At 45.8% G+C, this 16,703-nt stretch overlaps 1 protein-coding gene across 3 annotated transcripts in view; it reads left to right on the top strand.

Annotated features, from left to right (window-relative positions):
• SEL1L3 (SEL1L family member 3) overlaps positions 1-16,703 on the top strand; it is a 151,574-nt gene that overhangs the window by 65,830 nt on the left and 69,041 nt on the right. For all 3 annotated transcript variants that reach the window (XM_057309665.1, XM_026514543.4, XM_057309666.1), the window contains 4 exons: positions 9,571-9,697; positions 11,337-11,458; positions 11,545-11,660; positions 14,431-14,489. In XM_057309665.1, coding sequence (XP_057165648.1) covers positions 9,571-9,697; positions 11,337-11,458; positions 11,545-11,660; positions 14,431-14,489 — 424 coding nt within the window. The remainder of the gene's footprint in view (positions 1-9,570; positions 9,698-11,336; positions 11,459-11,544; positions 11,661-14,430; positions 14,490-16,703) is intronic.

Raw genomic sequence — 16,703 nt, 5'->3', positions numbered from 1 at the left:
TGTTTCCTGAAGTGTAGCCCCAGGACCGGCTGTGACAGAATCACACAGGGCTCTTGTTGTCAATGCAGATTCCCGGGCCCCATCCATCCATCCATCCATCCATCCATCCATCCATCCCCACTCAGTCAGGATCTGTGGCATGCGGGGCCCTGAAATCAGCACTTTAAACACACTCCCATGACTCTGATGCATCTTAAAGCTCCGGGACCTCTGGAGTCACGGCAGAGCTGGTGGGACTTAGATCTAGAGTAACTGTGGCCCAATCCCCACGGTCCTGTGACAGCATACCCTCCCTCGGGAGGTGCCTGACCCCTCCTGGTCTTCAAGGGGGCTGCTTTGGGGGCAAGATGACTTAAGAACACTGAGAAAACAATGGCGACGAATATTTCCTGGGACCACCCCAAAACAGCCCTGTATCTAAGGGAAACTTAACGGATCTGTTTAACCATATATATATGGCCACTTGCCATAGAACGAATACATGTGGCATTGAAAAAAAAAACTCTTTATTTTGAAATAATTATAGATTTGCAAGTAGTTACAAAAATGGTAGAGAGTCCTGCGTATCCTTCCCCCAGCTCCCCCCTCATGGTAAGGTCTTTCGTAACTGTGGCACGCTAGCAAGACCACGAAACTGACGTGGACCTAGTACTGTTGAACTAGACCGCAGACCTGGTTCAGAATTCAGCAGTTTTCACATGTGCTGTTGTGTGCGTGTAGTTCTGTGCACTCCTACCCTGCGTTTGCTGTGAATAGCCTTGTTCTGTGGCCGGCCGCCTCCATGTTTGCGTGGGGCTTTACACACAGATACGGAGAGGGAGTCGGCAGGTTCCTTTTCTGTGTGTACGTGAGCTGGGGGCAGGGCAGGGGGCCATTCAGTGTCTCAAACAGTTGAGTTGCCTGCGTTTGATCATCGGTGTGCGTCCCTCTTCCAGGCAGAGCCCCATCCTCGCCTCTTTCTGGAATGCCTTCCACGGGGAGACCGAATTTATTAAGAAGGACGCGCGAGGCACATGCAGCCAGTTTTGATTTGCCTTCGATTTTGTCAGGGCATAATGATTCCATTTCATGTGTGGCAAATCCCATATTTCTCATTGAAGAATGACTAAATTGCAAGCTGGAAGTTTTCAAATGAAGTCGTTTATGAACTGGCTGAGGACTTAGGGCGCCCGCACATACCCTTAAAATGTGAACCACCTTCCCTTCCTTTTGTTGCTCCTTCCCGTATTCACCGAGCTTCAGAATAGCACAGTGCGATTTGTCTCCCCACCTTCTTCCGAGCATTACTTTTGGGGTGAGAACCAAGCTAATAAAAGCGTAATGCAGAGGAAAACCTTTTCTAATCATTAAAGTCGCCGCACATGGGGGCTGGGCTGCTCCGTGCACTCTCAAAGCCAGCTCTGTGTGTGTGGCTGTGATGTGTTCACCCAAAAGGGGAACATTTCCTCTCCCTGTCTTTAGAAGAGGAATCAAAAGAGCGTGTGCAGCAGCCCTATGGAAAGTGTCCACGACCTTTGTTCTTGATACGGCTGTGCGATGGAAGGGGGCCAGGCCTCTGGCTTGCTCTTAGCAGGGGCTTCTCTATTCGGCTCTTGATGAACAAGAGTCAAGTCAGAACAACAAGACGGCATTAGGGAGCCGAGGGGGTGCCTTTCATGCCCGGTCCCCTTGCAGTCTGCAGCCAGCACTGGTGTCGGGGGTGGGGGAACGTTTTCTGTGTCGAGTGCCTGGTGCCCTATGAGGGCTCCACGTCTGAGCTGAAGTACCCTCTGACTTGCTTTCATTTTCTTTTACCTTTATAAAGAGAGAGAGCCAGAGTCCCCATGCACGGGGCTGTTCTGTATGGTTAGAGTGCCTCTCCAACAAAGGTTTAGGTGAGGCTCCCGGGGGGGGGGGGCGGGGGGAACGGCTGTGTGCACCCCAACATACCCCTCACCCCACACCCGGCAGTTTATCTCCTTTGCCTGGACCATGCCAGGCAGGCAGTTGCTCTGATTTTTCGTAGACATGCAGCAGGCTCTTGTCCCGCCCTACTGAGAAAACCTACCCTAGACCAGAAGTCAGCAGCCTTTCAGGACTTGTGTGTGTCCCGGCTTGGCCACGTGGCCAGCAGGTGCACCTGTTCCTGCTGCATTCTGGGCACGTGGGCCATAGGTGACCAGGCACCATGCACCTGCGGCTACACTTGTTGTCCATTTCCTGGGGGGAGGGGACTGGGCATTCTCGGTCGTCCCTCACCGGTTACACGTGTGCCTGACTCACGCATGAACTCATCGAGAGAAAGAAATCCACCAGGCGTGCAACACCTCTGGGCCCACCCAGACTGCTCCTCCTGACTGTCCTCCCGTGAGAGGTCAGCGGGGGCTGTGGCCTCCATCTTCAGACGACGTTGCATACTCAGTCGCAGCTCACTGCATGTATTGCTGTCATACTGGCGGATGTCACGGCCTGCAAACGGCCCCCCGGCTTTGCCCTCATTCCCCATAGGGCAGCCAGTGTGGGCAGGTCCCATCTCCCCACCCCCCCCTTTGCAAGCAGTTCCTCCCATTGCGGTGAGGAAGACCCCCCCCCCCAATAAGAGCCCCCTTACTGTGGCCTGTGCCGGGGATCCCTGTCCTCTTCCTGTTCCTGTCCCTGTCCTGCCGCATCTCCTGCCACACTCCCCCTTGTCCACCTGCTCCAGCCACACCGGCCCGCCGGCTTCTCCTTGAGCTGACCAAGTTCATTCTCCCTTTGGGACACTTATGTGACTGCTCCCTTCCCCTACATGGCTTGCTCCCTTCTGTCCTGCCTCTGCGCTACTGTCATCTCAGCAGAGAAGATGTCCCTGACCACTTTATTTCGGATGGCAGCCCCACCCCTGCCACTCCCACCCCGTTGTCATCTGTCTTTATTTTCCTGCAGCCTTATCGTCACCAGACATGGTAATTAAATATGCGTCATGGCTTTTTTGCGGGTTGTGTGTTTCTGGACCAGGACGCAAGATCCATGATGCCAAGATCCCGCCTTGTTTTGTGCAGTGCCCACCACCACAGCTCCCAGCACGCAGCAGGCATGCAGTGACTGTGTGTGAATCGAGCGATGAATGCTCTTAGCCAAGGGGCAAGGACCTTTTACTCATACGCCTGTGTGTGACCATCACACGGTGACATCCTCACACAGCTGTGTTGCCACATTAGGGAGCACACAGGGGTAGGGGGCTGTTGTGTGCCTTCCCGAGGCTCGCACACACACTACAGCTGCCGGGGAGAGCCCATCTGGGCTGTACTGGTTAAGGATGCGATCTCTTGCTCAGTGGTTCTCCTGTGCAACCACACACAAGCCCTCCTTTGCCTTACCCTCGCAGTTTGAGTCTGGGATTCCCCATGCCCTGCCTTGACTTAATCGATTCCTTTTACAGGGAATAGCCCTCCCCACTGCCCCCAGTACTTGCTCCCCACTGCCACACCACGTGGCAAAATCATACCCATATTTCGGTAGCTGGCTCAGATTTGCACTCCTCCCCTGCCCACCCCTCAAAGTTCTGCCCTTCCCTTCCCTTCCCTTCCCTTCCCTTCCCTTCCCTTCCCTTCCCTTCCCTTCCCTTCCCTCCTCTTTTCTTTTTTCTTTTTTCATACCCACAATCAGAAATTAACTCTCTACCCTCTGGCCTTCCCCAGCCGTCTGTTGTTACCTGTCTCCCCATACAATGTGTATCATGCTCAAGTCAACTAAACAAAGAACATTGAGCATCTCCTGTGTATCAATTTCTTTACTAAGTCTGGAGGCTAGAAGATGCAGACATGGTCCCCTCTGTCTTTAGGTGCTTAAGGGGAACGAAAAGCAGCTACCGATAATAACAGCTACTTTTTGTTATGAGTGCTCCCTATGTGTTAGACTCTGTGCTAAGTGCTCTATGTATCTCATTGAATCTGCCCAGCACCTTACTGTCATATTTACAGAAGAGGAAACTGACTCAGAGAGGTAGAGTGACTTGTCTAAGGTCACACAGCTCTTCATGATAGAGCTGAGATTTGAACCCAGGTAGTTTGGTTCCCAAACCCCGCACCTAAGTATTAGCCTCTACTGCTGAAGGATGTCATGAAACTCTTTATTTATTTATCTGAAGTCATTCATTCATTGAAAAATGTTACCAAGCCGTCTTTATGTGTTCAGAGCTTTGCTTTTCTCATGGAGGAGGTGACTTTTGAACGGAGACTTCAAGGATGAGTAGAGTTTTCACAGTCAGAAAAGGAGTAGGGGGAAGGGCATCCAGGCAGAAGGGGAAGCAAGAACCACGGCGCACAGAGGAGAAAATGCAGCCTAATGGCAGAACGGCGCTGCACCTGCGGCTCTTGATGGGAGGGGCGGCAGGTTTCATCTTGCACGCCAGCTCGGAGGGATTGGGGTGGCCACCTAGAACATGGGGTTGAGAAGGATTCTGAGGCTGAGTGTGAGCCCAGTGAGGAGAGGCGGGCGGATCGATGACCAGCCTCTGCCAAGGGTGGAAATGCGGAGTAGCAGCCTCGGGCTCTGTTTGTTCACCCAGGTAGAATCTCAGGTGTGAGTTGGGCGATTCAGGAAATTAGACTGGAAAAGCAGGTTGGGGGCCACACTTTGAAGGCCCTGAATGCCATGCTGAGGTGTATTAAACATTCTGCCCTGCTGTCCACCTATATGAACCTTTTTCTGATCTTCCCTCTTAGGTGAGAAACGGGGGAACATGGCAGCTTCCTTCTTTTCCACTCCCTCTTCCTTTCGCCAAAAATCCAGTCTCATCTTCAGAGCCAATGGATTCGAAGGGTGATTTCTTATAACAAAATTCCAGTACAACAAAGTCACGGAAGGGCTAAGTCGGAGAGTGCAATACCAGTCTCTGTGCAAATACCAGTTGATGCAGTGAGACTATTTAAGTCAATGACATGATGATACTGTTTATAACTATGAGAAGTATGTATCTGGCACTTTTATTAAAAGAGAGAGAGAGAGAGACTTAGTTCTTTTTTTCCCTCCAGTTAATCACGGTGGTCTGAATTTCTCAGTAATAACACCAATTAATGCCTCGCATCTGCATGGCCCTTTATGATTTTCAGAACACTTTTTCCGTGCACATTGTTTCATTTAATCCTCATAATAGTCCCATGGGAAAGAGTATTATTCTCATCCTTTCTTTTCAGAGGAGAAAACCGAGGCTCAGCTTGTTTCACGGGAGTCCAAGCTTTGCTCTGCCGCCTCTCTGAAATATGCTAATACAGCCCTAACCCAGCTTCTAAATTAGAAAGGAATACTCTTTTTTTAAGTTGAATTTTTACTGATGTGAATCATCCTGTTTTCCTCACCCACTGGACTTTGTCTCTTTGAAGCAGATTGAATAGCCCCAGAGGCCCAGGGCGGGGAGGCCCTCTGAACGTGGCTGGCCGCTGTGCCCCGCCTGCACGGGAAGGCTCAGACTTTGTTCTCTGCTTTTTTAGCCTAAAAAGGCATACATGTACCTGGTAAAAAAAAAATTCATATAGTGTAAAAGGGATTGGAGGAAGAGCGAGTTCCCACCCACCCTGTGTTCTCATCCTTTTCCTAGAGGCAAACTCACTCACACTAGCTTCTTGTGTCTCCTTCCAGAAATGTTCTTTGCTCCTATAGGCGTTGAGTGGAGAGCTGCTCTCTTCATTCACACATGGGAAGACTCTGTAAACTCTGTCCCGCACTCATTAACAGCACGGCTGAGATTTCTCTATAGCAGCGTATGCCACACGACCCCATTCTTCCCCATAGCTGCTTTGCTAATTTCACCTGTCCCCTGCTGATGGTCACGCAGGTCATTTCCTAGTCTTTTACCATTAGCAACAAGGTTTCACCGAACATCCCTGTACATGTATCTCTGTGCACACCTACAAGTATGTTCGCAGGATAAATTCCTGGGAGTGAAATTTATTTTATTCTTAACACTCCTACTATTGAATATTCCACTGACTTCCTTACTCGCCCACTTCACTGCCTGGTATCCTTTGGGGGGAAGTTCTGACCTAAATCATACTTGCTAGAAAACTGCGTTTTAGTTCTCAGGCTTTGGTTTTTAAAGAAAATGAAACACCTGAACACTCCTGCCTTTTAATGTCTTGCGTTTGGAAAGCACTCTTGAGTTACCTGCACTCTAGCTTTCCTTCTCCAGGTTGGAACATCTTAGCTTCCTGTCCTCCTGTTTCCACTTGCAGACTTACAGTCAGTTGCTTTTTTGCCTCAAGACTATCTCTTCTCCACAAATGGGCTGAGGTCTCAGCTGCACCGTTGTGGTTGTGTTTGAAGTATGTCCCGAGTAGGGTTTTGTTACCTGGAAATGGGACTGTCTCCAGAGCAGGTGTCCATGTCAGGGCTCTGATCACTCTGCCGACCTGCAGAACGGACTACATGACCGACCCCAGCCACCCCGCTCGGAGGTGATGTTCAAAGTATTTAACAACCAATATCATCCGGGGTCTCTTGGTCAGGCTCTGTAGGCGCTAGCCCTAGTGCTGAAGCAGGATGGTGAGGGAGGCCCTTGCTGAGCCAAGCTCTACCTTGAAGGAGAGGCTGGATGGGTAGTGTTGGGGGGGTCCTGGAGGGTCAAGGCAGCACCCGTCTCTTTGGGAAGACCTGTGAGCTGTGATGTGGTTTAATAAGAAGCCCATGGGTTCGTAGTGGGAGACCAGCTTTGACTCATTCCTGTGTCTCTTATTAGCCATGCAGGCTTCAGTGAGACACTAACATTTTTCTTGTCTCCAAATGAAGGAGTTTGTGCCATACAAAATCCAATGCCTCTTTTTGCTCTGAAATTTGAGGAAATAAAACAGACAAAAACAGTCAAGGTGGTGGGTTCTAAATCTGAACTGTCTTCCTGGTATTTTATGTTTGTCGTGATGATGCCTTTTTCCTACCTAATGTCTACATTCAAGATTAGCCAGAGAAATGGATTTGAGGAAAGGGTCTGGAGGAAGAGAAACTGTGATCTGATGTGGGCCCATGGGACACAGTATAGAATTGTGAAAAAAGTTGAGCTAGAGAGAGGCAGGTTCAGATCCTGACTTGACCATACTGTGCCCATTCATTCATTCATTCATTCTCTCAGTATTTGTGGTGCTTCTATCAAGTGTTGGGCACTGTTCTGGGCTCTAGGGATGGGGTAATGACTGAAGTAATGTCCCTGTTCTCTTGGGTTTACATTCTAGAGGAAACTGGACAAGTCTCTTAACCTCTTTGGACCTAAACTTTGGACTTAAGTTTTTCTACCTGTAAATTCTTTCATGGGGAATGACACTTGTGCTGTTACTCCCCGTTCTAGTGCCCATGACAGCCATCACTAATCAAGCGTAGTGTTCCAAGCAGCCACATTCGCTTAATAGAAAACAAGCCTATATGTTATCCTGGGCTAGCTGAATTCTAACATCCTTTCCTGCTCTGAAATTTCATTCTTATTATTTCTGACTAAATGGGAAGGCAATATTACACTGAAGGAAAATTGCAGATCTCCAAATCATAGAACTCTTCAAGCTGCAGATTTTACAAGAAAGCCACCATCCCTTTGGTTTTGTTGGGTACAAAAGGTATGTGTTTTTGTAAAATTTATTTTAGATCTTTCGGTCTTAGATTTTTTTCTTCCACATCTTTTGCTGCAAGTTCTCCTGCTCAACCTGCTTTACTTTGATCCCTGGATAAAGGAGAGGCTCATCAGCATTGACTTTTAACTCCGTTCACTTTGGAAACCTCTTTATGAAGCCTCCTTTTACTGGAGTCAGGTTGGACAGAATCAAATCCTGCTCCTTTTGATAAATGTTTCTAGTGCACACCAGGTAACTCAACAGCAATCACTAGCAGAAGGCTTCCTAGGGGGCTAACGTGGCCATCTGGTCTTTTATGTTCCACTCCACACAGTGGAAGCCAAACCAAGGTTGGGCTGACAGCAACCGCTCGGTGATTTTCTCCCTGGATTCCAAAGACACCTTTGCAGTATTTCCATTTCTAATCCCCCCTACCCATCCCCGTAATAGACCAGCAAGGCTAGTGTCCCCAAATTGAGCTCAAGTTGTAAAGAAAAAAAAAGTTTGCATTGTTTCTGTTGGAATTGATAACTCTATCCTTCTGAGTCTTCAACTGCCTCTCTACCTCTCACCAAACAGGGAGATTTGTGGACACTGGGGACAATTTGGCTCTATTTTATTTAATTCTATTAGATGTACTCATAGGGGTCTGAGATTATGAACACTTTGCTCTTGTGGTTTCTAAGTTTTAATGAACCAGAAGTACCTCTCTATAATAAGACATTTCTCTCCATTGAGGAATGAGAGCTGGGGTCTCCAGTATCCCAGGCTGAGGCTTCCATAATTTGTGCCAATAGAGGCATTTGGTGACTTGCACAGAAGTTAACTCTTCCCTTTCCAGGAAGCCCAGGAAGATAGAAGATTTCCACCATTTAACCACAGACATTTAAACCAAAGAGCATTTTAAGAAAGAGAAAAAGGTTCTTTATTCCTTGGTTGAATTCAGTGATTTTTTTTTCCTTTGAAGGGGGGATGGGTATGGAAAATTAAAAAAAAAAATTATTCTGGCCTCGTTTAAAGCAGTAGGTATTGAATACAGATGAGCTAACTCAGTTCTCCTTTGAAGACGTGATAAGGACACCCCTATCTTCTCCAGAGCCACAGAATTCTCCCACATTTGTAAAATAAAGTGGAAAACTCCCTGGATTTAAGGGGTTTGGTTGGTCATTTTTGCATAGGGTAATGTGTGGAGTATATTGGAAAGTCTGCACAGAAGAGAAAAACTTGTGCACTTCTAAGAGCATGGATTCTGAAACCGAGCTGCCTGAGTTTGAGTCCCAGCTCCACCTCTTCGTATTCAATCCTCTCTAGGGCTCAGTTTTCTCATCTGTTGAATGGGGATAACAATAGCACCCGTTTCACAGACGGTTCTGCAATTAAATGAGATTCCTCCTGAAATGGTATGCTTACCACCTTGCCTGGCATATTCTGTGTTATAGAAACATTAGCTACCATTTTGGCTGTTGTGCCTCCATTTCCTCATCTGTAGAATGGGAATAATAATGAGATTAAATGAATCTCTCTAGGTAGCTAGCTAGCTAAATGAGATATAGACCTATTTACAGCAGTGTGGATGGTATCGAGGGCTACTCGGGTGATAACTGTTACTGTTGTCGCACAAATTGCAAATGTTTTCCTTAGCCCTGGAAGGGCAGGATGTGAAATGGTTTAAGAACCTACAACCCGAGCTTGAACATAAAATCTGGCTCTACCTCTTCTTAGCTGTGACCTTCGGTGAGTTCTCTTACCTCTGTGCCTTGACATTTTCATCTGTATATTGGAACTCATCCTACAATCTCCTTTACGGGGTTGCTGTGAACACGAATTGAGACAGCTCTCTGTAAAGGGCTTAGCAGGCACCCGGCGTATAGTCAGTGTTCAATAAATGTTTGCTAATATTTTCAGACACTCCCTTGTAACTGTTTGATTGGAGCTAGGCAGAGGGTTCCAGGAAGAATGTGATTGGGGAAGCAGTGCTTTTCTGGAGATAATTGAAAGGCAGCCGTCTTGCTGTTCGCAGATGTGGTCACCCTCCTGGGCTTTCTCTATGCCTCCAGTGGAGAAAACACAGGCATTGTGAAGAAGTTCCCGAGGTTTCACAACCGAGAGCTGGAGGCCACCCGACGCCAGCGGATAGATTACCCAGTGTAAGAATGGGCAGATGATGGGGGCTGGTGGGGCTGTACTCTGTTGAATCTGAAGACCAGGGAAGTCTAGTGGAATCCCTTTAGGAGGACACACTGTGGTCATATGTTTCAGAAAAATGGGGAGATCCACACAGCTTACACAGAATTTGTGGTCCAAAGCATTCTTGAATTATTCTTGCCGTTAAAAGTCCTCAGTCTGCGTGGGACTTTCTGGGTCAGTCCCAGGGATGACACGAGCAGGGGAGCAAGGTGCGGGAGCCTAGGGCCTTGCAAGCTTTCGGGGGCAGCCAGCCACAGCCAGCACACGCTGCTCGCTGCCTTCGCTTTGCTTTTTCGGTCTTGAAAGATTGGATGAGCTGCTTGAAATCTCACAATTTCTGATCTCCTCCATTGATTCCAGCAAAACCCAGATATATTTTTTTCCTTCTGCTGAATTGAAGATGCTGCAAACAGTTCCTGGTTCACCTCAGACCGGCTGGATTTAGCAGAGTGATTTAATTCTTCCCATGCTGCTGGCTGTAGAAAGATCTTGAGTCACTTTACTGAGCGTATGTTCTTGCTAAGCTTCCTTGTAATAACTTATCTTCATGAGCTTGCTCAGCTGGGTGGGTCAGGAGGGAGCTGTGTGGCACCATCTGTTTGCATATCTTACCAACGGATTCTGAGGCCAGATTAGAAAGCCCAGAAAATTCTAAAGGACTTGTTTGGATATCTCCCCAAAGAACCCGGGGCCACGGCCACTTGAACCCAAACTGTGCATTGCTTCCTGGGGGTCATGGCGAGAACTCTGTGCATTTGTTTTGACCTTGATTCCTATTTTACCTGCAAAACGCAGTTACGCCCGGCTCCCCATCTTTGAACTGCTGGTCACTAACACGATGTGTGGCGTCGAGCAAGTGTTCAGCAAATATTCGCTGAGTGATGGATGGATCACACATCTTGCCTAAATGTGTCCTAGTTAAGTTGACTACTGTTATTTTATTCTCACCTCATAAATCACAGATATACAATACTTTTTTCAACTAAAATAGCCCCGGTCCAGAAATGGAACAATTAGATTAGTTGTTCCATATGGGTCAGCCGGAACTGTGATCCCGAACCACCTAAGTGTGCATTAAAATAGTATCTACGTGTCCCAATTACCATATAGTGATGCCATTTGCAGATGACGACACTGTTCTACCTGAAGGCTTTTCTCTTGGAAGGAAACAAAATTGCTCAAAAAGCCCTAATTATGTTTTTTTCTTTTAATCATTGAAATTAAAATAGCTTCTTATCAAATCACCTCTTACTAAAATCCAGATTTATATTTTATATCTGGCTTTCTAAACCTTAATCAAGAATTCAGACGGCAGGCATGGGAGATTCTCCAAGAGGCACAGAAACAGAGTTTTTGGTGCAAGGTACAATCTATCTGCTAGTTGTGCACAACGATTCTTAACTCTGTCTCTCACAGTTACTGTAACTACCTCTTTGTCTCAAAAATCAAGCTCTGCAAGCTGATCTCCCATGATGAACACGAAGGCAGATTCATCCCTTCATTGCAAAGAAAACAATTTACTTGGTCATTGTTAACTATAATTACCTGTTCTTGGATGATATCAATCTGCAGATTTTTTTTTCCTCCTCACTCTTGTAGGTTTACTGTTTCATTGTGGCTTTATTTACTCCATTATTGCAAGGCCAGTCTCTGTGGGATTCTGTACTTTGTTGATTCTAATGAGATGTACAGCACACCGTCTGTATTTCTTACAGAAGAGGGTAAGTACGAAACGGAACCTTTAAAATGACACTGCCCTTCTCAGTATTTTTGGGTCGGATTTCACGAGCTTTCCTTTTCCTTGTAGGCCACTTGCATATTCAAATGCATCTTGTCAAAGGAGAAGACCTTGCTGTGAAAACAAAATTCACCATGCCTCTGAAGGAGTGGGTTCGACTGGATATCTCTTTCAGCGGAGGCCAGGTAATCTGCGCGCATGCTCCGTGAATCCCTTCGTTGCAGTAAAGGCAGGGAGCAAGGATGTCCGCAAGAGCAAATTTGTTCTAAATGACAAACTCTTTACAATTCAACGCTTCTTCAATCAAACTTTTATAGATGGAAGTTTAAATCATAAGCATCCCATCCCATTTAATTAACTTCTAAAGTGCTTCTTTCGACCATATTGTGAATGAGTAAATAATATAGCCTGCTCTATGTCCACAATTGTCTGAGCAATTCAGGGGTTTTTTTCCCCCGAGGGAGATAGGCTTTGTGGAGATAAATGTTAAAACACCATCGGTCATGTTTATACAGTGTTATCAGATCTATGACTTTTTTTTTTTTTACAGGAAATTTATTGGTTAGTTCAGCCAAGAAATGGTTTGACTGTTTTTGGCAGTTACACAATTGCTGACGTTTGGCATTAAACAAATAATAACCAACAAACCTAAGTGATCATTCCAGTGGGACAGAGGGGATTTATCTGCTTTGTACTATAAAACAGCGCACATAACTGTTTCAAACTCTCATAACACAGATTTTATGGATTATGGCCAATCTGTTGTTATAATTGAAGACCATTCCATTTCTCAATATACTTGATGGCGACGTGCTACTTTTTTTCTCGTTCCTTTACTTCCTCTTCAGCTTTTCTTATTGATTTGTGATTTTCCGGTAACAAAAGTGGAAGGGACGTGTTGTTTGTCTTATGTATTAGATAATACACAGGCTTCCCTTGGGGCTTGGCTTTATCACATTTCCTTTTCCTGGAGAGAAAAGAAATCAGGTCAATCCTTGTTGCCTCCCTAAGAAGAGTCTGTAAAAGGTTAGCTGGGATGTTTTTGTATGTTTGTTGCGTTCCTTGACAATGTGAGGTGACCTAGCTGTGGTCTGTGGTCCAGCTTCCCATCTATATAAGGATTCTGATGGCATTGTAGCTTGGTTCCTGCTTGCTCCAAAGGTGAAGGTCAGCTCGGTACTCTGTGTCATTTAAACGGGTATCACATCATCAGAGCAAATCATAGATTTATTTTGCACCTTATGTATGCAAGGCTCTTTGCTCACGGAGCTTATCGACTACTTATGGGAGAAGCATTAAGCAGGTGAAGGGATGTCGTAAGGAGAGCTTACTCACCGAATGATCCATATTGACTCTGGGAAGAGAGGAAGCACTTTATGCTGGGTGCTCGGGGAGGGCTTCACGGAGAAGGTTCCTACGGGTTGGGCGGAATTGAGATGGAGAGGAGAGGAGGGAACATTTTAGCACATCATTGGGGGTTAGCAGATAAACCAGGTGGGACTGGAAATTTGCAGACTGTAGAAATCTAATAGAAGAAAACAATGTCTTTAGGGCTAGACTGTGGACAATCTTGAATACAAGGGATCTGGATTTCTATTTGCAAGGTGGCAGGGTGTCGTGGAAGATTTTCGAGCTGGAGAAGAGTAAATCAAAGTAGTCCTTTAATTAAAGAGATGAATTTAATTTAGCAGAGTACACGGTAGGGTAAGGATTAGAAAGAGCAGATGGGGTGGAAAGAAAAAAGAAGTAGGGTTGGGTTGTTTTTCGTTTTTTGTTTTTGTTTTTGATTTTTTGGTAGACTTTTGCCTTCTGTCCTACTTTCTTTCCATCCTATCTCATCTCTCTGATATATCTATAGGTCCCCAAAACAGTATTATTGTTTTTCCACATGACATCCGCCTCTGTGGTGGGACTACCATACTCATTGCTTTGACTAAATGGACAAGAGACTTAAAGCCAGGGGCTGGTTTACAGAAACAACTGATTGGAGCCATTTTCTTCTCTGAGCCAACATGTTGCATACGGATGAATTGGGTTGGTGTTTATGTGTTAGTTTGTCTCTCGTAGACACAGTGTTGTAGCCATACCTTTGAGACCCTTGTTAGCTCAGCACATGTTTCCTAAACCTTTGCTCTGTGCTAGCACTGGGGGGTGGGGGGAGAAGGAGCCCCTTAGCTCCAGGGGCTGATGTCATAGTAGCCGCCCAAGACACGAGAAGAGTGCGTGACAGCTAACAACATTATCAACAAAAACATTGTCACAGTCGAAATGACGGTGACAATTCTCCCCGCTTAGGGAAGGAGAGTGGGAAATAGAGCTCATGAAGAATGCTCAGCGCCCACTTGCTTCTCCCCTCAAGGCTCTCATGTAATCAAAGTAAAATTTCATAAACCCCTTGTAGTATCTTACGCATTTCCTTCTCTTCCTATGCAGCAAACTTTTGAGCCCAAGTGCACCAAGCAAAGCTGTGGCTTGTGGCTTGGAAGTGTCTGAACCCCACTGGGGGGAAATTGCATGATGGATATGGTTACATGTGAAGTCATTTGGAGAAATTAAATTTCTTAACTCTTAAAATATACACAAGGCTAGTAAAGTATTCATTTTATTTCTGCAGAAATGGATCAGGTGAGGGGCGCCTGGGTGGCTCAGTCGTTAAGCGTCTGCCTTCAGCTCAGGGCGTGATCTCAGTGTCATCGGATCAAGCCCCACATCAGGCTCCTCTGCTGGGAGCCTGCTTCTTCCTCTCCCACTCCCCCTGCCTATGTTCCCTCTCTCGCTGGCTGTGTCTCTCTCTGTCAAATAAATAAATAAATAAAATCTTAAAAAAAAAAAAAAAAAGAAATGGATCAGGTGAGAGACTATACAGCCCATTTTATGAGTAATTTATACCCAGGACTGTATTTATGATGTGAGGTGTTGGGGCATAACTGATCTTGTGTATTTCTCCCAACACAGATCGTAGTCACTACCAGCATTGGACAGGACTTGAAAAGCTACCATAATCAGACCATTAGGTAAGTGCACTATTTTCTTCTTACTCAACATGATGTTGGATAAGGATTAAGAAATCTTCATACGTTAGCCCACAACCCTAATGTCCTTCCCACACCTCCTTATTCTGCTTCTGAGCGCGCACTGCGTCTCGTCTGCCCTATAGCCCAGTCTTTGCACTTTTTTTTTCCATCTGCAAACTCCCCTCTCTTCCCCCACAACATTTTTTTTTCTAGGCAAGAGAAACTATTCCTCTCTCCAGATCTCATTGTAAATTCTTCCTTTCATGGCACTTGATAATTCATTTTCTTTGAAAATTATCTTCTATGAAGGATTCTGAAAAATAAATCAACGTATTAATGTTGCTTATTGAGAATGGTGGGTAACTTTGGCCTAGTATAAAACATAAAAGCAGACAGTCTTCCTATTTATGTTCATAATCTAAATTTGAAATGCATGCGACTATTGATATTGGTGTAACTTTTCATCCTCAAGCAACCATTCTCCACGAGAGTTACAGACACTGAGAATTGGGTCCTTTGTCTAGCGTCTCATAATTTTTACATTTGCTTCCACATCCCTGTCTAATAGCGGGGTTTCTAGTGGCAGAACCATGGGGCAGCCTCCTTTGGGAATCAGGATCCCTCAACATGGCTAGACTATACACACACACACACACACACACACACACAATCAAATGTTTAAGAGTAAGTGTAGAACACAGAAACAAAAACTACCAGCTTTTATAACATGTATATGTAATTTATGTATGCATGTATAATACACACGTACCAGCTTTGTCTGGATAATTTAAAAAAATGTACCAGGCACTTTGGCTGGGGGCAGGGGGCTCCTGCCTCCCCACTGTAGTTACTTCACTCCAGCAAGCAGGAAGCTGTCTCTCTGAACAGGCTTGTTCACTCAGACTCCTCACACAATCCAGATTTTCTTGGAAACCAAGTATTGAAGAAAGGAACATGGGAAAGGTAGAGATGAGGGAACGGAGGGGGGCATACACCCTGTCGTCCACCCCCGCCCCCGCCCCTGCCCGGCCATTCTAGTTTACATTTAAGTCAAACTGATGGCTTTCAGGCTCTGGGTACGTAGAACAATTCTTATTTTCATGGCCAGATTCAAGGATTACAGTTACAAGGAAAGGCTAAAGAGGTGTTATTCTTAAGCCTGCGAGGAGAAGGTCAGGGGCCACATTGACAGCTGTATGGGAACACAGAGGCTGAGGCCTGAGAACAGAGGGGAAGTGTGAAAGGGGGCCACGTGGACTTCGCCCAGTCAGCGAGAGTTCAATGGACATGAGTTTTTTTTTTTTTAATGTTTTTTTATTATATTATGTTAGTCACCATACAGTACATCCCCGGTTTCCGATGTAAGGCTCGATGATTCATTAGTTGTGTATAACATCCAGTGCACCATGCAATACGTGCCCTCCTTACTACCCATCACCGGTCTATCCCATTCCCCCACCCCCCTCCCCTCTGAGGCCCTCAGTTTGTTTCTCATAGTCCATAGTCTCTCGTGTTTCATTCCCCCTTCTGATTACCCCCCCTTTCTTTATCCCTTTCTTCCCCTACCGATCATCCTAGTTCTTATGTTCCATAGATGAGAGAAATCATATGATAGTTGTCTTTCTCTGCTTGACTTATTTCACTTAGCATTATCTCCTCCAGTGCCGTCCATGTTGTAGCAAATGTTGAGAACTCGTTCTTTCTGATAGCTGAGTAATATTCCATTGTATATATGGACCACAACTTCTTAATCCAGTCATCTGTTGAAGGGCATCTCGGCTCCTTCCACGATTTAGCTATTGTGGACATTGCTGCTATGAACATTGGGGTGCATATGGCCCTTCTCTTCACTACGTCTGTATCTTTGGGGTAAATACCCAGTAGTGCAATGGCTGGGTCATAGGGTAGCTCAATTTTTAACTGTTTAAGGGACCTCCACACTGTTTTCCAGAGTGGCTGTACCAACTTGCATTCCTACCAACAATGTAGGAGGGATCCCCTTTCTCCACATCCTCTCCAACAATTGTTGTTTCTTGCCTTGTCTATTTTTGCCATTCTAACGGGCGTAAGGTGGTATCTCAGTGTGGTTTTGATTTGAATTTCCTTGATGGCTAATGATTTTGAACATTTTTTCATGTGTCTGTTAGCCATTTGTATGTCTTCATTGGAAAAGTGTCTGTTCATATCTTCTGCCCATTTTTTGATTTATTTGTT

Source organism: Ursus arctos, unplaced genomic scaffold (genome assembly GCF_023065955.2).
Source record: "Ursus arctos isolate Adak ecotype North America unplaced genomic scaffold, UrsArc2.0 scaffold_9, whole genome shotgun sequence".
NCBI classification, from domain to species: domain Eukaryota; kingdom Metazoa; phylum Chordata; class Mammalia; order Carnivora; family Ursidae; genus Ursus; species Ursus arctos.
The sequence above is the reverse complement of the archived record's forward strand: the minus strand, read 5'-3'. Positions and strand labels throughout refer to the sequence as shown.